At 54.1% G+C, this 23,255-nt stretch overlaps 2 protein-coding genes across 6 annotated transcripts in view; one reads left to right on the top strand and one right to left on the bottom strand.

The window, feature by feature from the left end:
- Llgl1 (LLGL scribble cell polarity complex component 1) lies at window positions 1-14,342 on the top strand. Of its 4 annotated transcripts, none has more exons than XM_028776641.1 (22): window positions 1-107; window positions 2,896-2,993; window positions 4,764-4,845; window positions 4,944-5,074; window positions 6,047-6,202; window positions 6,283-6,445; window positions 6,531-6,663; window positions 6,842-6,896; window positions 7,051-7,205; window positions 7,280-7,503; window positions 7,677-7,744; window positions 8,646-8,799; window positions 8,887-8,991; window positions 9,465-9,757; window positions 10,033-10,180; window positions 10,356-10,509; window positions 11,402-11,697; window positions 12,151-12,415; window positions 12,546-12,660; window positions 12,770-12,882; window positions 13,077-13,197; window positions 13,288-14,342. In XM_028776641.1, the coding sequence occupies exons 1-22, from the start codon at window positions 27-29 to the stop codon at window positions 13,367-13,369; spliced, it is 3,192 nt and encodes a 1,063-aa protein (XP_028632474.1). In that variant the 5' UTR covers window positions 1-26; the 3' UTR covers window positions 13,370-14,342. The 4 variants fall into 4 exon arrangements, 3 of the variants coding, with proteins under 3 accessions (XP_028632474.1, XP_028632473.1, XP_028632475.1); XM_028776640.1 differs by having other exon boundaries at window positions 6,528-6,663; XR_003712511.1 differs by lacking the exons at window positions 12,546-12,660; window positions 12,770-12,882; window positions 13,077-13,197; window positions 13,288-14,342 and adding an exon at window positions 11,878-12,032 and having other exon boundaries at window positions 6,528-6,663; window positions 12,151-12,262.
- Window positions 14,278-23,255, bottom strand: part of Flii (FLII actin remodeling protein) — a 13,738-nt gene continuing 4,760 nt past the window's right edge. Inside the window, exons 6-30 of one of the 2 annotated variants that reach the window (XM_028776638.1) lie at window positions 23,007-23,168; window positions 22,716-22,819; window positions 22,100-22,275; window positions 21,866-22,023; window positions 21,450-21,534; window positions 21,063-21,210; window positions 20,778-20,914; window positions 20,409-20,621; window positions 20,083-20,262; window positions 19,423-19,505; window positions 19,255-19,329; window positions 18,980-19,063; window positions 18,719-18,890; window positions 17,439-17,543; window positions 17,101-17,292; window positions 16,627-16,815; window positions 16,402-16,541; window positions 16,093-16,330; window positions 15,800-15,954; window positions 15,667-15,727; window positions 15,462-15,590; window positions 15,286-15,392; window positions 15,030-15,135; window positions 14,754-14,819; window positions 14,278-14,606 (exon numbers count right to left, since the gene is read on the bottom strand). In XM_028776638.1, the coding sequence (XP_028632471.1) occupies window positions 14,472-14,606; window positions 14,754-14,819; window positions 15,030-15,135; window positions 15,286-15,392; window positions 15,462-15,590; window positions 15,667-15,727; window positions 15,800-15,954; window positions 16,093-16,330; window positions 16,402-16,541; window positions 16,627-16,815; window positions 17,101-17,292; window positions 17,439-17,543; window positions 18,719-18,890; window positions 18,980-19,063; window positions 19,255-19,329; window positions 19,423-19,505; window positions 20,083-20,262; window positions 20,409-20,621; window positions 20,778-20,914; window positions 21,063-21,210; window positions 21,450-21,534; window positions 21,866-22,023; window positions 22,100-22,275; window positions 22,716-22,819; window positions 23,007-23,168 (3,400 nt within the window). In that variant the 3' untranslated portion in view covers window positions 14,278-14,471. The remainder of the gene's footprint in view (window positions 14,607-14,753; window positions 14,820-15,029; window positions 15,136-15,285; window positions 15,393-15,461; window positions 15,591-15,666; window positions 15,728-15,799; window positions 15,955-16,092; window positions 16,331-16,401; window positions 16,542-16,626; window positions 16,816-17,100; window positions 17,293-17,438; window positions 17,544-18,718; window positions 18,891-18,979; window positions 19,064-19,254; window positions 19,330-19,422; window positions 19,506-20,082; window positions 20,263-20,408; window positions 20,622-20,777; window positions 20,915-21,062; window positions 21,211-21,449; window positions 21,535-21,865; window positions 22,024-22,099; window positions 22,276-22,715; window positions 22,820-23,006; window positions 23,169-23,255) is intronic. The other variant, XM_028776639.1, reaches the window with a different exon arrangement.

The raw sequence follows: 23,255 nt of genomic DNA, 5'->3' as shown, positions 1-23,255 counted from the left end.
GCGGCGGTGGCGGAGGCGGGCGCAAGATGATGAAGTTTCGGTTCCGGCGGCAAGGCGCCGACCCGCAGCGCGAGAAGCTCAAGCAGGAGCTCTTCGCCTTCCACAAGGTGCGGCGGCGGGGGCGCAGGCGACTCGGGCGGGCCACATCGGGCCGCCTCTGCCCTGCGAACGGCGCGCTGCTCGGGTGTGCCTGGTCGGGGTCTCGGGCTGTGCCCCGCGCCGTGTAGTGCGCCTTCGGGCTCCTCTTGTTTCTCTGCCCGTGCTCTCTGAACCCCTGATATCTCAACCGGGTGTCTCTTGGGCTCAGTGGGGTCCTCCGTCCTATCTGCCTTTCACTCTTGGTCTCTTTTCTTTCATTTTTGGTGTGTAGCCTGGCTCGGCCGAGGGACACCCAGGGCCAGGTTTTGTTTTTCTTTAACTCTTAGGCGGGCGAGAGAAGGAAAAGTGGGGGGTGGGGCTGGGAAATCCCAGCGCCTCCACTTTTCTCCCCAGGCTCTGCCCTACCTTGGGGTCTCTAGTTCAGGGGATGTGCTGGTCTGTCAGCCCAACTGGATTTCAAACCTTAGTGCCTTAGTTTTCCCCGCCATGAATTGAGGCCAGTTTTCTCCTTGTGGATTCTGGATCTCCTTGCAACCCGGCCAGCCAGCCTGACCTTATTAAAGTTGGAGAGAAGTGATACAGAAGAGACCCCAGGAAAGGCCTCAGCCCCCACCTCGTCTACACTAACCAATATAGAGCTCTGCAAGGCTAACTCTTATCTGTACTGGTGGGGCTCGGGTTAGATGTTACTTTTATCCCATAGCCTATGTGCATCCAGCCGTTGAGGATTCGGTTTCTCATTTCCATTACACACGTGAAAAAAAAAAATTGAGGTTCAGTAGGGAGAGGGCCGCTTATCTTTCTTGCCTTGCTGTGTGATAGCAATGGAGTAGGAGTTTTGAAGCAGCTGCTAGTGTCCTGAGCAGAACTTAGGGACCCTGGACTTCTCTTAGGAGGCATGTTTCAGGGGCAGGCCCTACCATAGCTCAGTTTTTCTTGTTAAGATCTCAGATAGCAATGATGGGGGTGCTAAGCTTTACAGATACCATGACTAAGAACCTGCCAAAGACCTGTAAGGATAGGCCCCTCGGATGTGAGCATCTTTTTTTGCTCACTATGAGGGTGTGCCCCATGAAACAAGAGAATGGATCTTGTCCAGGAAATGAGGTGTGTAGTGGGGACCTGCTGATGCTACAGTGGTGGGAGTTAAGGAGGGTGAGGCCGGGTTTGAGTGGGCAGCCATGATAGGAGATAGATCGTCTTGGGGAAAGGGTTTGATTGCCAGAGGGGGTGTTAGGAGATCTCTAGGGAATAAGCCCCAGATTCTTGAGTTTGGGCTTGTGGGCAAGGGTGAACAGTGGGTATTGAGTTTAAATCCAGCTCAGACCACAAATTACAAATTGCCTATAAGCTATGTGTCTCATACTAGTTTAATTTGGATCCCTGCCTTCTTGGTACCAGGGCACAGTGGACAGTTCTTTACTGCAGGGGTGGTTTATACACTGGGAAAGGATAAGGAAGCCAGAAGAGTAAAATATGTAGTAGTTCACAGGGTTGGCTAGTGCTGTGGATAAAATATGGTGTGATGAGTGTGTGGGAATATGGACTGGGATGATGACGCAGGCGGGACCAGTTAGGGAGGCCTTTCAGAGCTGGTCATTTGGGAGTGCCAGGTAAAGTACAGTGTGCGGGGGAGGGGACAGAAGGAATGCAGAAGATGCCAGGGCTTTAGGAAGAGATGCTTAGCAAAAGAGCAAAGGGCTTTAGGGTGGGAGTCATGTGAACTGGGGTGCCCAGAGAGGGACAACATGGGAAGGATTTGGCCTTGGCTGTGGATCAGCAGGAATCTCCTGGAGGCCCCCACGTAGAGGAGGTAGGGATGGCTGGCTGGTTTCCACAGGTGACTGAGCACTGGTCCAGGCAGGCATTGGGTGGGCCTGGAGCAGGGTGTGGGAAGGGTTACTTTTGTGTGTCTTAGAACTAAGACGACAGAGCTCAGGAATTGATTGGAGTTGAGGTGCAAAGGATAGGCACTACGTAAGGGGTCTAGCCTCCCTTCCATAAAATGAGCCTGGTGGTGCCCACTAAGGACTGTGGGGACTTGCCATGATATCATCTTCTGGTGTCTCTTGGACACTGAACTCTAAGCCTGGGGCTAACTAGAGGAAGTCAGGTCTAGACGGGCATGGCAGTTCTGTGGGAAAGGGAATTCCCCCCCCCCCCAACCGGTGTGGTAGGTTGGTGGCCCTGTCTCTTGGGTGGCTCACTGTCACTGCTAAGTGTAATCAGGCTGGATGGAGAACTGCGATCAGCCCAAGACTGCTTAGGTAGGCTCTGCTGCCCCACTTGACCTTCCCGATGTAGCTCCTAGCTCCATGTAGATGGCCTCTTCTTATACGTATGTATTTCTCTTTGAGACAGCATCGCATTGTGTGGTTTATGCTGTCCTCTATCTTGGGATCTTCCTGCCTTTGCTTTCCAAATGCTACGAGTATAGCCATGTGCTACCAGTCCATATTTGATATCTCTTGAAGGTATTCATGTCCCAGTCACACTTCGGCATGGGTGGGAGCTGCTTGTTGGGTGGGCCAGTGGGAGGAAGCCCAGTCACATCAAAGGAAGGCGTAGGTATTGGAGCTTAGTGTATGTGGAAGGACCTGGTCCCACAAAGAGCGGAGAGGCAGGGAGGGAGCATCAGCATCTACACTGACAATACTCAGGTCCCGCACTTCTGATGGCACTGGCATTCCTTTTTTCCGGCTCTCTCCATGTGGGGAGGTGGACAACACCTTCTGGGCTGATTGGAAACAGAAGTCCCTGGGTGTGTTGCCCATGGAGCCCTTTCTTCTCTCATAGACTGTGGAGCATGGCTTCCCCAACCAGCCCAGTGCCTTCGCCTTCGACCCTGAGCTTCGCATCATGGCCATTGGTACCAGGTCTGGGGCTGTCAAGATGTATCCTTTGCTCCTGAGGTGCTCAGGGTTCGCCAGGACCTCTCTCTCATGTGCTGGGCTCACTTGGTGCTGGGACCCTAGTGTGGCAGGTGCTTCTTGGAGATAGTAGTGCTTGTTGGGGCCTCGGAAGAGGTTGCTGTGCCCGTGATGACGCACTCCTTTCAGAAATGAGAGGGTCTTTTTGTTGGAAGATGGGTGATTGGAGGGGAGGGCAGTTTGCAGTGACAACAGCTGTCCCTTGTTGTCTTTCAGCCTGCCAGTTCTTAGGTGATCCTACCTTCATTTTGGCAACTGTGACTGGGGCAGTTAGGCATGGCCTATGGGCACGTGTATACACACACACACAAATATGAAGACCCATGTGTTCAGCCCAGGGGGTGAGGGCAGTGCCAGGCTCAGCATGGTGAGCGCAACACTGCCCCCATCTGGACCCTGATGCCATACAATAGGCTTAGTGAACTGTACAATGCAGGCTTTTTCCTGTAGTCCAGGGTGGGGGTGGGGCAACAGCCTCTGAATGTCTCCTTACTCTGGTAATACCACCCTAACCTGCCTTCAGGAAAACTGAGGTATGGAGTCTGGCTAGAAGCAGCTTGATAAAGGTGATCCCCCACCTCCTCACCAAGACCAAGAACTGGAGCACTAGGTTGGGGTGGGAGTGTGGCCCAGGGTTTATGAGGTGATATCCCGTGTTAGGGAATGTGTCTGGATGGGGATGTCCTTCTCTCTGTTGTGGGCCATTGGGTGTGTGGTGGGACAGTTACTAGGATGAGCACTGCTTGCCACTCCAAGCCCCATGCATGCTGTGCTGCCACTCCACTTGCTGTGACCTTGTACTGTATTGGAGGTGTACACATGGGAGTTGTCCATATTAGAGTAGCCCATGGTCTTCACTGCCAGGTCCTTAGAGCTGTCCTTGCGGGAAATGGCTCCTCGTGTTTAGTACAGACGAGGAAGCCAAAGCCTAGGTCCCCCTCTCTTCCTAAATTCCCATAGCCATGAGCCCCTGAGGTTGGGAAACTGAGGCTGGAAAGTGCCACCCTTGGTCTCTAAAGCCTCCCCTCCCCCTGCAGGGCAGTCCCATCTCCTGGGAGACGCTGCTTCCTGCCAGCTGCCCCTGTCCTCTCTTTGTAGTCCTTGCCAGCCTCTTCAGGGAGTCCCAGCTCAATATCCAGGCAACTGCTCTTTTTTGTCACTGGGACAACATCACTGATCCATCTCTTAGCCTTCTTGGGCCCCTTCAGCTTTGCTGGTCACCATCAATCCTGGAGTTGCTGGGTCTCAGGGCACTTGTTCAAGCAGGTCTCCTGTCTTCTAGTCTGTGTGCTCATCTGGAAGCTGGGCTGTGGAAGCTGTTGGCTACCTGCTCTGGAGGGAGCTTGGGGTTTTTCCCGTAGTCAGGGTTGCTGGATCTGGTGCTGCTCGGTTCTGTTTAACCTCTACTGTACGGCGCTAGGTCAGTGCAGGTGAACCCGAGGCCTCATTTGTGCCATGCTGGGCCACAGTGCTGAGCGGGTTTTTATTCTTAGTCCATTGGCACCAGCTTTCTGGGTTTGAGTCATTGGCCTGCTGTGCAGATGAGGGCTTGAAAACCTATAGCAGTACCCGACTAGGGTGGAGGGCTGTGTGGATTTTGTGGGTACCTTGGGTACAGGAGCAGAGTTGCTTTAGTTTCGGGTCATCGGGAGACTGCTGGACTCCTGGATGGGCAGGGCCTGTCTGACTGTCCTGGCCTGCCTGCATGTGTTTGTCCTTGACAAGTTATCTTAGCTATGGTGCACCTGGAGTGGAATTTACAGGCCTACATCGGGATGCAGCCACCATCACCCAGATGCATTTCCTGCCTGGTCAGGTGAATATCTGTCCTTCACCAGCATCAGGTGGTCCCCATCCCCATGTTCTCCTCCCCTCTAGGCTATCCCCATTTTGATCTCTGCTCCTTCCCATCAGGGCCGCCTCCTGACCCTGCTAGATGACAGCAGCTTGCATCTGTGGGAGATCGTCCATCATAATGGCTGTGCCCACCTAGAGGAAGGGCTCAGCTTCCACCCACCCAGCCGGCCCAGTTTTGACAATGCCAGGTACAGGAGGACCAGGATGGGGCTAGCCACTGGGCAGAGGTATTAGAGAGGGCCTCTGAGCCTGCTCTGCTGAGGCAGGGCAGACATAGTTGGGCTATGGTTCAGGGGCCCTGCCTGGCTAGAACCCTGTTTGAAGTGTTATCCTTTGAAGATGGGGTTAGAGGTGTGGCCAGCTGAGTCTATGCTTCCCACTGTGGGAGCCTTTAGATTTGGGGGTCCCAGTGAATAGAATATATTATATACTCAACTCCTTACACCTTTAGGCTGGCACTGTACTCTCTAGGGATTTGGGACAGTTCTATGCCAAGGTGATATCAACAAAGTCTCAGTCTCAGACTAGCCTTGAATTTTTAGTGATTCTCCAGCCCAAGTCTCCCAAGTTTAGGGTTACTGGTGTGTGCCCCCACATTTGACCTTCTGCTGGCTTCTTGAGTTGGGATAGGCTGGGCCATGGTTGATTATTGGCAGGATTCTCCAGGGTAGGCTTGGTGAGGTGCTAGCCAGATGCCTGGATGTGCACAGCAGGCCAGGCTTCCCAGGTAGAGAGAGGATCTTGCCCTCAGGTGTGCTGGAATAGCTGGAATGGGATAGTCTTTGCCCACAGGTTAGTTCCTGTCCTGTCCTGGTCACTATTTGGGCCCCTGAAGTCTGAGGTGTCTGGAAGACTGGTGTTAGGGACCCTGGCTAGGGTAGTGCTCTGATTCTGCCTGAGGGAAGCAAGGTAGTGAGTGAGCTGTGAGTCCTCTGAGGCCTGGGGAACTTATTTTTATTCCTTTCTTTGCTGGCATGCTGGGGGATAATTGACTGGGCTGATTACACTGCACGTAGCCTTTCCAGGGTGTCAGCGTGCGTTGTGAACAGGCCCTGTGAGTGCACAGCGGTCTAAGTGAGCCCATAGAATGGGGTCCAGCCCGCTCTGCCTTCTCCAGCAGGTAGATGTCTCGCCTTACTCTCTCCCCCTCTTTCCTGCAGTTTCCCTGCCAGTCTAACCCGTGTCACTGTGGTCCTGCTGGCAGCTGGCAGTACAGCGGCCCTGGGAACCGAGAGTGGAAGCATATTCTTCCTGGATGTGGCCACCCTGGCATTGCTGGAGGGGCAGACTCTCAGCCCAGATGAGGTTCTGCGCAGGTGAGCGGCAGGTGAGCAGCAGGCAGGAGGACCTTCCCATTTCTGGGAAGTTCTCCTGACTCTCTGGGCACTCTCTGCAGTGTGCCAGATGACTACCGGTGTGGAAAGGCCTTGGGCCCTGTGGAGTCACTCCAGGGACATCTGCAAGACCCCAGCAAGATCCTCATAGGCTACAGTCGGGGTTTACTGGTCATCTGGAGCCAGGCCACACAGTCTGTGGACCACGTTTTCCTGGGTAACCAGGTAAGCAAATGAGGCTTGCTTGCTCCTCCTCCAGGCCCTTGTTCACACCTGCTGGCTCATGCCATCCTCTCCTCGTCCATAGCAGCTGGAGAGCCTGTGTTGGGGGCGTGGTGGCAGCAGCATTATCAGCTCACACAGTGATGGCAGCTATGCCATCTGGTCCACAGACAATGGCAGCCCCCCAACGCTGCAGCCTACTATAGTGACCACACCCTATGGTGAGCACTGGGATGGCTTGAGCCAAGGGTGGGAACTGGAGGGCCAGCTGGCCTTGATGAGGGTACTGCGTAGCCAAATCTACAGAAGGAGCCTCCGGGGGGTATTGCTGGGTATGGGCCGTACCTTGGGGAGAGGCACATGGATGAATGGGAGGTCTGACACTCTCCCCACCCCCAGGCCCCTTCCCCTGCAAGGCCATCAACAAGATTCTGTGGCGGAGCTGTGAGTCAGGGTAGGTAGAGGGGGCAGTGTGGGAGGGGGCTTGTCTGGCTGGGGACTAGAGGATTAGGCTCTGGGTATCTAGGGGTTAAGCCCTTACTGGGTTATCCAGCGTGTGCCTGGTTCTCCAGGAGCTCCTGGTTCACGTGGCACCCCTCCCCTTGCAGAGACCACTTTATCATCTTCAGTGGTGGCATGCCTCGAGCCAGCTATGGTGACCGCCACTGTGTGAGTGTACTGCGAGCAGAGACACTGGTGACCCTAGACTTCACCTCCCGTGTCATTGACTTCTTCACTGTGCACAGCACACAGCCAGAGGATGGTGAGTATTCCACCTCCCTCACCCCAGCTGGCCCAGTGTGGCTTTAAGCTGAGCTCACTCACCCAATTCCACAGAATTTGACAACCCCCAGGCCCTAGCTGTGCTTCTGGAGGAGGAGCTGGTGGTGCTGGACCTGCAGACACCGGGCTGGCCAGCAGTGCCTGCCCCTTACCTGGCCCCGCTGCATTCGTCAGCTATCACCTGCTCTGCCCATGTTGCCAATGTCCCCAGCAAGCTGTGGGCCCGCATTGTAAGTGCTGGTGAGCGGCAGAGCCCGCAGCCTGCCTCCAGTGCCTTGGTGAGTGTGTGTGGGTGTCTTGTGACTCTGGGAGGGGTGGTGAGGTGGGGGCTGTTCTGCTGGAGGGCACTGTCTAGCCCAGACTGGAGATGGGAGTGTGGGAGGCATATGGCCAGGATGAGGAGGAGACCTTCAGCCTAACTTTGAGCTTCTGTCTTTGTTGTCTTTCTTAGAGTTGGCCCATTACTGGGGGCCGGAACTTGGCCCAGGAACCCTCGCAGCGTGGGCTGCTGCTGACCGGGTAGGTGTGGGTGGCAGACAAGGCCCTGCACCTATGAGGCCTTATTTGTTTCTTGAATGTCCCAGATTCTTTGGGTGCTGAAGTGCTCGGTGACTCAGGCTTAGTCCTAGCAAATCTGTTCTGAGTTGTTCCTGTTAGGAAGCCTCCCTTCATTCTGGCTCAAAGCCTACCCTGCACTTCCTCTTGGCCGGGGACTGAGTTCCAGCCTAGCCCAGGCTCCACCCACCTGGCTTGCTTGCCATCGACTGGAAAATCTGGGTTGGCCTATGCTGACTCCGACAGTCAGGTGCTAGAAATGCCAGGCTAGGTCTGGGCATGGGTGACTCAGGCCTTACTAACTGCCCTGCCCTCCCTTCTGCCTGTCTTGGGACCCTCAGGCCTCTCAAGGCAGCTTGCCCTTTCCTGTTGGGAGCCTACTATGGCCTTGGGGATGCTTGCGAGCCTGAACCACCTCATTTTCTAGTTCCTTACCAACAGTTGGGGTGTCTCACTATCTTGGGAATCTAGTGGGGCTCTGCAGCTTTCCCAAGGCTGTACCCTGCTTTTGTCTGCTCTTCTCCCTCTCTCCCTCTCTCCCCTCTTGCTGCCTAGCCTTCCACTGCCTCACCTGCAAGGCCTCCTCAGGCTTCTTGCCCTTCCTGGGGTTTGTGGCATATGCTGTGATTTCTGGGTGCCTGTTGCTCCCCTCTGCCATCTCCTAGTTGTCAAGGTGGTCATTCCTTCCTTCCAGCCTCAAGGCTGAGTACCTAGTTATCCTGCATAGTGGGTGCTTACCACTGTGTGCAGTGTGACCCCAGTTAGAGTTCAGCATGAGAAGTAAGCACCTGTAGTGGCCACTGGAAGAATGATTCAGAGGGTGTGGGTCTCCCAGGGCAGGCTCTGACACTCACCCTCTCTGCAGCCATGAGGACGGCACTGTGCGGTTCTGGGACGCATCTGGTGTGGCGCTAAGGCCACTCTACAAACTGAGCACAGCTGGCCTCTTCCAGACGGACTGTGAACATGCTGACAGCCTGGCCCAAGCTGTGGAGGATGACTGGCCGCCCTTCCGCAAGGTGCCTCTCCTCCCGCCGCCCCTCAGGGCTGACCTTTGAGTTGGTCATAGCTGTGCACTGCATCACCATCCCATTCTCTCCCTTCAGGTGGGCTGCTTCGATCCCTACAGTGACGATCCCCGGCTAGGAATCCAGAAGGTTGCGCTTTGCAAGTACACAGCCCAGATGGTGGTGGCTGGCACTGCAGGCCAGGTGTGGTTGGTGTCCCCAGATGTGGCTATTGGAGAGGCTTTCTGCAGGAGGTGGCCCTTGAAGGGTGTGGTGAAGTAGAGGGGAAACAGGGGTGAGGACAGATGAAAAGTGTGGAGGTGCCACGGCTTGAATGAGGGAGGGTAGGGGAAGCACAGAGGCCTGAGGCTGAGAGCATAAATATGGGTGTGAAGATGTGCTCTAGAACAGGGCCTAGTGGGTCTGTCCCAGTACATTTAGCACTGTGTACACAGGGCCTAGTGTTTAGTCATTGCTCAGTGGAGGACACAAACTCAGGAGTGGAGGACGGGCTCCAAGAGGGCAGGGGCTAGCATATTATGAGGTCACCACAGCTTCTTGGTGTTCAATGAAGGCTTTGGTACATAGTAGGTATTCAAAGGGTATTTGCTGGCAGTGTTTGGGTAGGTCTAGAATGCCTGTCTTCTACTAAGTCCTCTACTTGTTGTGTGGTCCAGGTCCTGGTGCTGGAGCTCAACGACGTCCCAGCCGAGCACGCCGTCAGTGTGGCCAGTGTGGATCTTCTTCAGGATCGTGAGGGCTTCACTTGGAAGGGCCATGAGCGGCTGAGCCCACACACGGGCCTGTTGCCTTGGTCTGCTGGATTCCAGCCCCGCATGCTGATACAGTGCCTGCCACCCGCTGCTGTCACTGCTGTCACTCTCCATGCTGAGTGGAGCCTCGTGGCCTTTGGTACCAGTCATGGTTTTGGCCTTTTTGACTACCAGCGCAAGAGCCCTGTACTGGCCAGGTGTGTGGCAGGAGGTGGGCAGGTGGGCAGCCGGAGCCCTAAGAAGATGGTCTGGGATTCAGTTTCTTTTCAGAGGTTTTGGCAAAAGCAGACTGATTGGGAAAGCCCTTCTAATCTCTCTCATCCTGTGAGAGAGCTGGTCAGCTTTTCCTGCTGCTGTGGCCACAAGCCCTAGCACCAGGTTGCTCTGGCTCCCTGACCTTGGCTCTGATAGCTGGCTTCAGGATAGCAGGAGCGGTACAGCTCCATAGCACAATTGGCCCTGTCACCCCCAGGTGTACCCTTCACCCCAATGACTCTTTGGCCATGGAGGGGCCACTGTCACGGGTGAAGTCTCTCAAGAAGTCACTGAGACAGTCATTCCGGCGTATCCGCAAGAGCCGTGTCTCAGGCAAAAAACGGGCTCCTACTGCCAGTAGCAAGGTGAGCTGGGACTGGTTGCCATGTCTGTCCCCTGGTCCAGAGCCCTCGGGTCTGTTTAGTTGTGATGCACCCTGTGTAGTGAACTGAGGAGCAGGTGCATGGATGGCGATGCCTGCTGGACACTGGGCAGAAGGAGCTCTTGGAAGCGCACGTCTAAGAGCTCGGGCCCTTCCAGTTGCAGGAGGCCAATGCACAGCTGGCAGAGCAGACCTGCCCACATGACTTGGAGATGACACCTGTGCAGCGCCGCATCGAACCTCGGTCTGCCGATGACTCCCTTTCTGGTGTTGTACGCTGCCTCTACTTTGCTGACACATTCCTTCGAGATGGTGAGGCCAGGGTAGGGACGAGGGTTAGAGGCTAGGTGACCTCTGTACTGGTGGGGGAGGCGGTGTTGTGAGCAGCTGCTGTATGCTGAGCTATACTTTGGGACACCTTGGCAGCCACCTGTATAACTTCCCATCGGAGACATATTTTGGTGTTTGTAGAGTTGAACAGAAGCAAGGGAGCCATGAAGAAGTGGACAGTGAGGGCCAGGATGGCTGAGGCTCTGTAGTAGGCAGATAGCAGAAGTGGGGGACAGGTCAGGCAGAGCTGGTGCTGCCATCATTCAGGTACTTGGAATTGACTCTGGTAGCGAGTCCTCTCTGTGCCTTATGTAGGTGGCTCTTCAGTTTTTGCGTTGTTTAATATTAAGTTTGAAACAGAAAATAGTGTATAATCACCCATATACTTCAGCTACCACCCCAGTGTGTCCGCACACTTTACTCGTTTATCTTTGTTTTTGTTTATTGCATGCTTTTTAGACAAGGTCTTACCACATAGACCTGCTGCCTGGAACTTGCTATGTAAATCATACTGGCCTTAACTCACAGAGATCTGTCTCTGCCTCCTGAGGGTTGGGATTAAAGGAGTGTGCTACCATGCCCAGCCTTGCAGGAGGCACTGCGTTTGCTGGAATGAGTTGAGGGTATAGCTTGTTGAGTTGATGGAATCAGGTATTAGTTTGTGGCCCTTAAGATGCCCTCGAGGTGAGTCATGCCTTTGGATCTGGCTTGGTGTCTCAGCCCAGTGGGTTGAGGGCACACAACAGGTGTAGACTAGGAGGGAGCATTGAGCCCTACAACCAGTTAGGAAAGGAGGATACAGGTGAGAGAAGGAGAAGAGTCTTCGAGGAATGGGCCCTCAAGAGGCCCTCCTTACTTTACCTGTCCCCCACAGCAACCCACCATGGGCCCACCATGTGGGCAGGCACCAACTCAGGCTCTGTGTTTGCCTATGCTCTGGAGGTTCCAGCAGCCACAGCAGGTGGTGAGAAGCGGCCTGAGCAGGCAGTGGAGGCTGTACTGGGCAAGGAGGTACAGCTAATGCACCGGGCACCTGTGGTGGCCATTGCTGTGTTGGATGGCCGTGGCCGCCCACTGCCTGAGCCCTATGAGGCTTCCCAGGACCTGGCACAGGCACCTGACATGCAAGGTGGGCATGCTGTGCTCATTGCATCTGAGGAACAGTTCAAGGTGAGCTTCTGTGGGCAATGGGATCCATTCAGGCTCCCGTCTTGGACCTTTTAGAACCCATGCTCTGCCCATTCCCCTACCTGGTGAGACCTAAGTGCCTCCTACTCCATCAAAGAGCCTTCAGCCTGTGGAATCCCCTGAAGCACCTGGGTGCTTCCTCTAAGGCCTTCTACCTCACAGCCTCCAAGAATCCATGGGAAGCCCTTGAATCTTGGTACTTACAAAGAATGCCCGGCGTAGACCACATGAATATGTCTGGTTGATCTGGCCAAGGGTGGGGATGCGGTACACCATGAAGCCTGGGCTGGGTCTGTACGCACTGGATGGCTGGTTAAGTGAGTGACATTTTGATATGTACAATTGGATTGAGGCGTACAGGGCCAGTTGGGTATCTGCAGCTGAGGAGCTCTGTGGTTAGGACCAAGGTGGGCCTAACTCGATGTCTGTCAACAGGTATTCACACTACCCAAGGTGAGTGCTAAGACTAAATTCAAACTGACAGCCCACGAAGGCTGTCGCGTGCGGAAGGTAGCCCTGGCTACATTTGCCAGTGTGATATCTGAGGACTATGCTGAGACCTGCCTTGCCTGCCTCACCAACCTGGGTGATGTCCACGTCTTCTCGGTGCCTGGCCTGAGGCCTCAGGTTCACTACTCCTGTATCCGGAAGGAGGACATCAGTGGCATTGCTTCCTGTGTCTTTACTCGCCATGGCCAGGGTGAGGTGGGACAGGTTGGGAGTGAATGTTGGGTACATAGAAAGCCCAGGCTCTGCTTGTGTACCAAGAAGACTCGGGCTGAGGGTTGGGCAGTGTAGGCCTTTCTTAAGCCCTTTTCTCCCACTCACAGGCTTTTACTTGATTTCTCCATCGGAATTTGAGCGTTTCTCACTGAGTGCTCGCAATATCACAGAGCCACTCTGTTCTCTGGATATCAGCTGGCCCCGAAATGCCACCCAGCCCAGGTGTGTGAGGAGTGGGTCCCTCAGCTGCCTTGGGTCCTGCACTCCCTGGTGTTAATACCTGTTTCTGATTTGGGGAAGGTCTACATCACACTCCCGTCTATTTCTGTAGCCACAGGCTTCAAGAGTCACCCAAGCTGAGCCAGGCTAATGGGACCGGAAACATCATTCTGGCCCCAGAGAGCGGTGAAGGAAGCCCTAGCTCTGCCCACAGCAAGAGAGCTGGTGAGGGCACAGGGTTGGGGCAGACATTGGCTTGAGGGAGGAGAGGGGTTAAGTCATAAGCTCAGTTCCACTGAGCCAGGGATGGAAGCGGCCAGAAGAGGCTAGAGTGCCTATGTGTGTGTCTTGTTGGGGTCTGCCGTTAGTACCCGGTCTCTAGATGCACAGTAGATACTGAGGAGCACTTCTTCCAACAGATACCACAGAACCTCTTGAGGCCACACTCTCGCCTGTGTCCATTGACTCAGCTACTAGTGGGGATACCATGCTGGACACGACAGGGGATGTCACCGTGGAATATGTGAAGGATTTCTTGGGGTGAGGCCAGCAGTTCTGTCCCAAGCCTCCATCCCCAGGGCAACTAGGGGTCTTCTTACTCCAGCCCTTCTGATTACTGCCCCTCCCCAGCTCTCCTGAGGACTCTGAGAAGAACCTGCGGAACCTGGGAGCAGATGATGCCTGTCGGGCCTACACTCTTCTGATTAAATGAGGTGCTGTGGGGCAGCCTGACCTTACCACATAGCAGCTGCCACCCCTCACTCCAGCTGGAACCCTGGCAGGGTTCTATAATGGTGTCCCTCCTGGAAGCCTAGCAGCCTTCTGGCTGTCAGACATAGGGGATCCACAGTCATGATTATCACAGTTCAGTGCTAGAAAGGGCCTGGCCTGTCAGCATGGAAGTCCTGTGCCACCTCAGACCCTGTGGATGTAGGAGTTGATATTCATCCTGTTCACGGAACCTATTTCACAGGAAAGTCGCTGAGGCTGATAGGTGCTACCTATTGAGCCAGCACATGGACCTTATGTGCCCCTACCATATCTTGCTATGGACCCAGTGTAGCTGGAGACTAGAGCTCTCTGGACCTTAGTAGCTAGTGCCTCTGCAGCCTACATTGGGCATAGATAACTAACCATACCCTCTTCTACTTGGTACCCTCCCAGCCAGCCCATCTCAGGCTGTCACTGAAAGAGCCTGCCTACCCTGCAGGCTGGAATGGTGGGGGTTTGCTCCCCCTTAGTCATCCCCATCTGTTGGGCTTGCCTAGCCCCTTAACACAACCTGTCTTACTGATGCTGGCCCTGAACACATCCCCAGCTTTAAGTCAGCTGGAGGGGGTACAAGCATCCTCTCTCTTGCACTCCACACTGTATTTCCTTTCTCCTTACGCAGAGTATTTTTCTAACGCCTGGACTGCGCTGGCCAGTCATTTCTAAAGCAGTTTTGGTACTTGCTCCTGGCCTGTATGTATGCTCATGTGACTGGAAACTGCTGGGGATCATGACTGAAGCTGGTCAGAGGTGTGTGTGTGCGCACATGTGTGTGTGTGGCAGTGAGGATGGGTTTCCCTGTAGATGCCACCTTCGGCTTTTCTGTCTTTTTTTAAAAAAAAAAACTAGTTGTTTTAATATTAAAAGTACTGATTTTTTAATATTGAAAATAAAAGCATTTAATATCTTTTGAACTACATCTGCACACATGTAGACACACTGGTGGGGCTTTGGGCTGTGTGCTGCTTGCAGGATGTGGGTAGCTGAAGCAGGAACTTGGAGGCCTCTTCTTCCTCACTGGAGTCTGAGGGCCTAGGTACTGCCTAGGCTGGGGCTTGGCGGAACGTGCTCCAGGCATGGAAACAGCGAGTGAAGGCGCGCTGTTCATTACCTTTGCGGACCAGACGCAGGCGGCGTGGCCGCTCATGTTCTTTAGAGCGTGTGTGCTGGATGTATACCTGGTAAGGAAAACAGTGGACCTGGGTAGTCCTCTAAGTTCTGCTGGACTGACCACAGTGCCCCTTCCCGGATGTCTGTCCAGGGTGATGGAGGGACAGGTAGTTCCTGAGCCTGCCAGACTGGCTTCAGTGCTCTCCCTTCCTTACCTGGCAAGCCTTCAGACTCAGCTTGATCTCCACTTGGCTTGTCTGGGTCCCAACCCACATGTAGACCTGAAAACACAGAGGATGAGATGGTCACGTGGGTTTCTTGGACTTTTTGGTGTTTTATAGTGCTAAAAACTGAGCCCAGGGTCTTTGTGTATGATGCTCAAGTACTCCACATGTGGCTGGTGGGAAGGCTGCCCTCTGGTCCCAGTGTTCCCATCTACAACTTCTCATCTTAATACAGCAGGCGGGATCTGAGGTTGGGGAATGTCTCACTTCTTGGCCATTGTCTAGCAGCATGATGTCATCGTCTGCCAGGTCGTCTTGGCAAAAGTCAGAGCATTTCTCAGTCACTGCGAAGTAACCCTTCTCATTGGAGCACCTGACGGGCAACAGCCAAGGTGAAGGGCAAAATTAGGAGGAGGAGTCACCTGAAGAGCCTCATTTGCGTCATGTACTTTGTGTCATTGTCATAGGCCTTGTGTGTCCCAATGCCTACACAGAAGCTAAAGGAGGGATGAGGGCCACTCACCTGAAGAGCCTCGTGTGCTTCATGTACTCTGCGTCATCGTCATAGGGTTTCTGTGCACCAATGCCTACCCAGAAGAAGTTCTCTGGCTCCTCACCTTCGTTGATGACCTGTGAGAAAGGCTGGTGAGCCAGGGCCCTCATCTGCTCTCACCTTCTGCCTGCCCCCACCCCTGTCACCTGTTTGCTGTAGGAGGCATCAAACATGGTGTTCAGGATGTCTTCTGCCAGCTTGGCTTCGTCAGGATCTGATGCCCGGCCCACCCAGGCATACACAATGCCTTGGTTGTCCTCGCTTTCAAAGGGGACCTAGGCATGCACAGGGGCTTAGGTCAGCTCGATTCCTGCCCACCACTCTGCTCTGCTGTCCTGCCCACAGCCTCACCTTGAGGATGAAGCAGAACTCAGAGTTGAGGAGGCTGGAGTCAGTGTTGATCTGGATGCACCTGGAGGAAAGGGGGGTCAGCAGTGTTACCCCCACCATGGAATCTTGCCCCCTCCCCAAGCCAAGTACCCACCGGGTGCAGAGGGCACTGCCATTGGTGCGGATCTGATAGAGAGTTGGCTGAAGAGTGCCCTGGGACACCTTCCTCTTGCCCCGGTGGATGATGAACTTTCTTTTGAAATGGGACAGGAACTTGGGGTTCTCCTGCTGCTGTGTCATACGTACTACCTGGAGATTAGAAGTGCTGGGTAGTTCCCTAGACCCTGTCTCCCCCTTCAAGGGTCAAAGCTCTTCAGGTCTGGTTTGATTATACTACCGTCCCAGCCATAGGCTGTGCGGCACAGTTCAGGGCTTGTGTGTGCACACCTCAAGCTTGCCAGGGAAAAGGCTCTCAAACTTCTTCTGAAGACTGAATGTGAAGGTAAGCCAGCCCATGTTGGAGGCCTCTCGGCCCTGCCAGAAGTAAACGATGCACTGAAAATCCTCCTCTGGCTGCTTCTCTTCTGCCTCAGCTGCTGCTTCCTCCCCTTCTCCGCCCTCTGCCGAGGCTTTCCCCTCCTTGTCTTCTGTCTTCTCTTCCTCATACTCCACGGGTACCCAGTACCTGTGATTCAAACAGTGGTGAGCAAGGGTTGCACAGGGAAAGAACAAGAGGCTGAGGTTTTGTTCTGGCACCTGCAGAGGAAGACATAGCAGTCCTGTGTGTAGAAGTGGCCAAACTCCTCCTCTGGCAGTCGAGTGAACTTGCGGCCCTCCAGCACAAAGCCCTCCATGCCATCCAGGTCCTCATTCCACTCCTCCATCAGCTGCTCTGCCTGTTACCCATCCCCAAGTAGATCTGAGCACCATGCTGTGCAGAGCCCCGCCCTCTCACACACCCCCCTCACAGGTGTCCCCCACCTCAGCCAGTGGCATTGGTGGCTGCCGAGGTAGGAAGAGTGCAGTGAGGTCAGCCTTCATCTGGTCTTTTTTCTCAGTGTCACGCTTCACCTTCCCAGAGAGTCCCGGGCCCTGCAGCACAGCCTCTGCATTTCGTGTGTAGTCCACTGTCAACACATCATCCCAATTTTTAAACTTGGCCTTGAACACCTGTGTTGAACAGTATAATGCCATAAATGGAGAGCGATGCAGACAACTAAGGTTAGAGGCTGGAGGAATCAAGCAAGGCTTTGAAAAGCTGGTTAGCACTCAAGGGGTAGCATCTAAACAGGAGCTGGAGCTAGGGTTTGTGGAGGTGGAGCTTAGCATAAAGGACAGGCCGTAGAGAGGGTGGTTGTGCAAAGATAAGTGGATTGGGGCCACCTCTGTAGTATGGCTGGCCAGCAGTAGAGGGGTTAGGGCATAATGAGCAAGCCTCTGGGTGTGGGGGCATACCTGCGCCTCGGTGCCCTCCAGGCTGCGGCTGACGACTGTATGTCGTGGCCGGTGTAGCATCCCACACAGTTCCTGGCCCAGTTTCAGTGCAGCAGCACGCACTAGGCGTGGGGACTTGCGGCCAAGCCAGATGAATACATCAGACCAGCAGTCTAGGATATACACGCATCGTGTGTCCAGCAGGCTCTGCAGCTGTAGGACAAATGGCTGGAGGTCAGCTCTGGGCCAGCACAGAACTACACAGGACCCAGGCCCAGCCGCCTCCTCCTCCTCTTCCTCCTCCTCCTCTTCCTCCTCCTCCTCGTCCTCGTCCTCGTCCTCCTCCTCCTCCTCCTTACCAGCCTCATTCCTGGCATCAGCTCCACCTTGGGCCGTTTTTTGTGTTCCACTGAGAGCTTGTAGTTGATCTGCGGAAGTTCCAAGTAGCCCAGACCCAGGCCCACCTTTGCAGGGAGAATTGACAGGAATGGCAGACCCACCACATCTGGGGCCTGGCTCCCCACCTTGCTTTTTTCCCTTCAAACTGAATGGCATTTTAAAGAGCTCTTAAAAATGGAAGGGTCTAATATTTGTCGGCTTTTTTCCTAGTGCAGGGAGCAGTACCAGGGTTTGCTCACACCAGGCAAGTGCTCTGCTCCAGAGTCCTACTCCAAGCCAGTGGAAGGGCATTTTTTTAAATACTTTTTTTTTTTTTTCGAGGCAAGGTTTTTCTGTGTAACCCTGGCTGTCCTGGCACTCACTCTGTAGACCAGGCTGGCCTCGAACTCAGAAATCCGCCTGCCTCTGCCTCCCAAGTGCTGGCATTAAAGGCGTGCGCCACCACTGCCTGGCTTAACTGCTATTTTTTTAAAAAAGATTTTTATTTATTTTATGTTATGCATACAGAGTGCTCTATCTGTATGTGTGTCTACATGCCAGAAGAGTGCGTCAGATCCCAGTTTAGGTGGGTGTGAGCCACCATGTGCTTTTGGGAATCAAACTCAGGACCTCTGAAAGAGTAAACAGTGCTCTTAACTGCTGAGCCGTCTCTCCAGCCCCTGCTGTTTTTAAGTGTGCACACTCTGCCCGTATGTATTTGCATCACATGTATCCTTCCTGCCCCTGGAGAGAGGCAGTGCTGAACCCCTGGAGTTAGAACCACCATGTGGGTCCTGGTGCTTGACCCTTGGTCCTTTGAAAAACAAATGCCTTTAACCACTAACCAGGTTATCTCTAGCTGGTGTGGAACTTTTGATGTAGACCAGGCTGGCCTCAAACTCACAGAGATTCACCTGCCTCTGCGGAGGTTAAAGGCGTGCACCAGCATGCCCAGCTGGATGGGCATTTAAATACAAGTTCTCCTGGCTTGCTTAATCTAGATCCTTAATGTTGTTTCTGATTCCTTGTCTCTTTCCTGCTCATAAGAACCTTAGTCTCTTGCCACTCATAAAACTAAGGCAAATGTTCAGCCCTGGGACTTCTGGTCTACCTTCTAGAAGAACATACTAGCTCCATCCTCAAAGCTGCGTTCCAGACCTGAGCTTCTCATCCAGGCGACAGATGCTCTCTTCTCCCAAAGCCCACAGCAAAACCAATGTTCTGACCTCAGGCTTGCTTTGCACCCAGCACCAAGACGCACCTTGTATAGCTTGGGCTGAGGTGGCCAGAAGTCATCCGGTACATGCTTCTTGATCTCAGAGGGCTCCCCGCCCAGCACATCCCAGAACCCTGGGGGCTCTTGGCCCTGCACCAGGAGTGTGATTTCTGCCTTCCCTTTCCGCTCGTTCTTGTTCATTTTCTCTGCAAAGAGCCTAAGGACAGATGCAAAGCCCTCAGCAAGGCCATGTTGTTCTTAGGGGATGCCTTCCTTTGCCCAGAACATTCCTTAAGATCCACCTACCTGGCCTTAGTGGTGCTGCTCAGTGTGGCCTGGGCCCCCCGCCACACATAGATGTCCAGTCCTTGGTCCAGGAGAAACACAAACCTAGATAGGACAGGAAAAGCTATAATGTAACTCTCTGTCTCTGACCCAAAAGATGCGGCTCTGGTCCCCTTTTTGGACAGACCTCAGGCTTTTCTGCCAAGCTCTGAGAAATTAACAAGGGTTGTTTCTTTATCGGTGGGGAGGCAACTGAAGACAAGCACCTCTGCTTCCTCTCATACCAGGGAGCTCACCTTGGATCTAGTGAGGACCCCTTGAGGGGCACAGGCTCCAATTTGATGTTCTTTTTCCCATAAACACGGTACATCCTGGGGAGCAGAGCAAGGATGATTCACTGTGGGCACCCAGGTCCACCCAACCCCAGCAGTCCAGGCCAATACCACCCATCTCTGCACAAATACCTGGTAACATAGTGTGTATCTTCCACAGTATAGAAGCCACTGGCTGTTCCGCCTTCAATGTAGGAGATGTCATTGTCAAACACCTATGTGTGTGAGGATGGTTCATCATTGAGTTGTTCCCTGCCCCCGCCAAGTACCTGCCGGGCTTGGTAGAGTTTACACAGCTGATGTGTGTACAAATCTACAGTTCCTCTAAACAGGGTGAGGTATATACTGGAGCACAGGGCTGCACAAAACTGTCCCAAATGGAGGACAGTCTGAGCAGCGTTTATGGAAGCCTGCAAATCTGGGGGCCTAGAGTAAACTCTCCAGCTGCATGCTATGTCTCTCAAGGGATAGTAGGGGGAAAGTCAGTTTGCCAACTGGCTTTGTGGTTTATTTTTAGGTTTGGCTCGGCCCTTAACCCTGAGCCTGTAATCTACCCCAACAGCTATTGGTCCCAGCCCTATCTCTCAGCTACATTCCTTACCATCTATCAGCTTCCAAAGCAATCTGCCACTCCCTCCCGCTCAGCCGCAGATTCCAGGCTCTGACCACCTTAGGCTCCCCAGACCTCACCTTGCTGTCTGAGGTCTCTTGTTACTACCTTTGGCCTCAGCTCCCTGCCCCACCTCTGTACGTGTGGCCCGCTCTCCCTTCTGTCTGTGTCTCTGGCTGCACCTGCAGGAACTCCTCACTCTCGTCGCCCATCTCTTCTCGAACAGTACGGCACTCAGCACCCAGGTAGTTGCGCAGGTTGACAGCGTGAATGGCAGAACAGGCTTTCTTGTCAAGTGTGGCCTCCCCGCCAATCCAGTAGTAGATCTCCCAGTTCAGGGAGCCACTGTCATCCAGGAAGGTCTGAGGAGACCAAGCAATCAGCCATGAGGGCCTTCCAGGCCACATGCATGGCTACCACTGCATCAAGTCCCAAACCCAGCCTGCCCCCCCCTCCCCACCCCCGGCTTCACTGCCTCACCGTGCAGAATACCAGGAGCCAGGCCCACCTTGAGTACAATGTAGCAGTCAGCCTCGTAGAACTTGCCGTGGAAGGTTTCCTCCACTAGCACGGGCACAAAGTTCTCAATTTGCCAGATAGTCAAACCAGGCAGCTGGCCCACATCCTCCGTAAAGAACTCTGAGTAGTCGAGGCGTGGCTTCTCCAGGCCCTGGTCCCAGCGCCGTACCTTCCCTCCGGGTGCCTGGGCATCTGTGCTTTCCTGGGGACACAGGAGCAGGATTTGACTCTACTGAGACACTAAGACTGGCCTCTTCCTGCCCTCACCATAAGGCCTTTGCATTAGCTATTCTCTGCTTAGGGCCCCTCTTCCTCCTGAGAGTTCAGACTTGCCCAGTCCAGCCCTGACCTGACTTACCTCTTGGTTTTTGTTTTTCTCCTGAGCAACGTCTGACATGCCCTTTAGCACTTGCTTGGCCTGGACATCCTGTGCTGAGTCCTTGCGCCTCCGTAGCCGCATCTTGCGAGCCAAGGGGTCCTTTGACCCGCTCCCTACTTATGGGAGGTGCAAGCATCTAAGCCACTGGGTTGGCTACTGGACATTCAGCCAGAGGCCAGCCCCAGCCTTGTATCCAGGGTGCAAAGGGATAAGCAGAAGTCCAGAGAAGTGCCCTTGTTCCTGGGCAGAACACATTCTACTCACCAGCTGCAGCGGCAGCCACTGTGGCCGGGGAGGCACCCGCCAGCCTCAGCTGGTTCTGTAGTGAGAAGTCAATGTTGTACCACTCGGCAGTATGGTCGGCAGGCTTGGGTGGCATGACCAAGTTGGGGTTTTCCCGAATGTCCAGGACCTGTTAGGTGAGCAGAGGTGCTGCAGGTCAGGACATTCACCTTCAAGCAGCCTCTGATTTCAGTCTATAGCTGGGACCAGGAACCAAGTTCTGACCCTGGGCACTCTGCAGTGCTCTCCCCAGTAGCACTGCCCCTGGAAGGCTACTGCTGGGTCTCTCACTGAGATACAGGCACACCCCTGCTCCATCTTTCCTGATACCCTGTCCCAAATCCAACACTGTGGCCCAGACTGTCTGACCTCGATCTCTGTCAGGAAATGGATGGCCTCAGGAAGGGTCACCAGGCGGTTCTTGTTCAGGACGAGTTTCCTCAGCTTTGGGCACCTGTAAAGACAGATCCAGACAGAGCCTTAGGGGATATGGTGTTACAATTAGGGCCAAGTGAAAAGAGTCTTCCCAATTCTTTATCTTAGAGCAAGGGATCCACATGATGGCCAGGGATTTTCAGAAGAGGATGGGACCCACACAAATATGGTGCTGAAGCCCTTCTGACCTAGACCCTAACATTAGCTTCCTAAATGGTACTCTGGGAACCCCAAGTTGGATATGGGATGGGATAGAGCCTCATCCCCAAAGGCAAACCAGTCATTAGCAGGATGCAGGAAGATCACCAAGCTTGAGCTCCCCCCGACCCCCGACCCAGCCTGCCCAGTACCTGCAGAGACTTTCAGGAATCAGTTCTAGGTTGTTGTTAGCAGCCATGAATTCCTCCAGGCTGGTCAGCTTGCCAATGCCAGAAGGTAGCCCATCAAAGTCCAGCTTGTTGGAGTTCAGGTACAGCTTCTTCAGCTTGGTGAGCTTGCAAATGGCTGACTGGAGAGCAGGGCATCAGTTAGAACAGAACCAGCACTTGTGCTCAGCCCACCCAATGTCCCAGGCACAGGCTCACAGGCAGGGAGGTGAGCTGGTTGCGGGACAGATTCAAGGTCTCCAGGTGCACCCACTGGTCGATGCACAGGGACAGCTCTGCAATCTGGTTGCTACTGAGGTTGAGGCGGTGCAGGTTGGGGAGGGTGTACAGGCACTCCGGCACCCTTGTCAAGTCATTGCACGACAGATCCACATCTGGGACATTGGAGGGGCACATCAGTTAGGACCCATACAGCAGCCACCAGGGACAAGCCTCAGTGTGAATTCCAACTATTCTACCACCAGGTTGTGTGGTCTTAGGTAACTTGTATGATCGGCAGTTTCTATGTTTGAGAGACTTCTCATAGCAGGTGTCCTAGTGACAGAAACCCAATGGAAATTGACCACTGTGTGCAGGACTGTAATCTCAGCACTTGAGATGCTCAGACAGGGGGACTGCTATGAGTTCAAGGCCAACATGCCTACACAGTGAGTACCAGGCCAGGCCAGGCCAGGCAGCAGAGTCACACAGCAAGGCCCTACCTAATAAATCTATGAGACGTGGCTGAAGAAGTAGGACTTAGCCCCTTAATTCCCAAGGAGGTTGGTAAGCTCAAAGGGGTGAATACTTTAGAGGCTTCCCAGACAGTCCAGACCTGAAAGGTTGTTCAGGCCCTCCAGGCTGGTGGGAAGGTTGTTCAGGGTCCGTTGAGTGTTCCTCAGATGCAGGGTCTGTAGGGCCATCATGGCTGGGAGCTGCCTGCGAGGGAAGGAGTTGCCACCCTAGGGTAAGTCCACTCAAGGGGTGTAGCTAGGGATGGAGTGGACAGGAGGGCATGACCAAAGAATGGGGTATGATGTTTAGCAAGCACAGGCCAGTGCTGAGGCCTGAGGCCTAGGATGGGAAGTCAGGACTCCTAGGAAGCAAGGAAAAGCAAGACGCCTACCGGAGCTGTGCATGCAGCAGTGGGTTTCCATTCAGCACCAGGGTCTGAAGGTGCACGAGGCGGCGCATTTGAGGGGGAAGACTCTCTAGGCGGTTCTCACTGAGGTCCAGGTACAGCAAGTCCGTAAGGTTGATGAACAGCTGGTTGGGGATGGAGTCAATGCTGCAGTGGGGAGGGGAAAGACTGAAAATCAGTCCTCCATCCCACCTGGCTCTGCCCTGCCCACCTGGCTCTGCCCTGCCCACCTGG

Source organism: Grammomys surdaster, unplaced genomic scaffold (genome assembly GCF_004785775.1).
Source record: "Grammomys surdaster isolate TR1022 unplaced genomic scaffold, NIH_TR_1.0 270, whole genome shotgun sequence".
In the NCBI taxonomy this organism is placed as follows: Eukaryota; Metazoa; Chordata; class Mammalia; order Rodentia; family Muridae; genus Grammomys; species Grammomys surdaster.
Note: the sequence above shows the minus strand (reverse complement) of the source record. Positions and strands in the feature narration are given on the sequence as shown.

Excerpts from the sequence above, each read along its gene's own strand:
- Llgl1 (XM_028776640.1), top strand. The coding sequence starts at position 27 with ATGATGAAGTTTCGGTTCCGGCGGCAAGGCGCCGACCCGCAGCGCGAG. Across the intron at positions 8,992-9,464 it reads TGGCTGGCACTGCAGGCCAG|GTCCTGGTGCTGGAGCTCAA; the intron begins GTGTGGTTGGTG and ends TGTGTGGTCCAG. Across the intron at positions 12,883-13,076 it reads TGCCCACAGCAAGAGAGCTG|ATACCACAGAACCTCTTGAG; the intron begins GTGAGGGCACAG and ends TTCTTCCAACAG.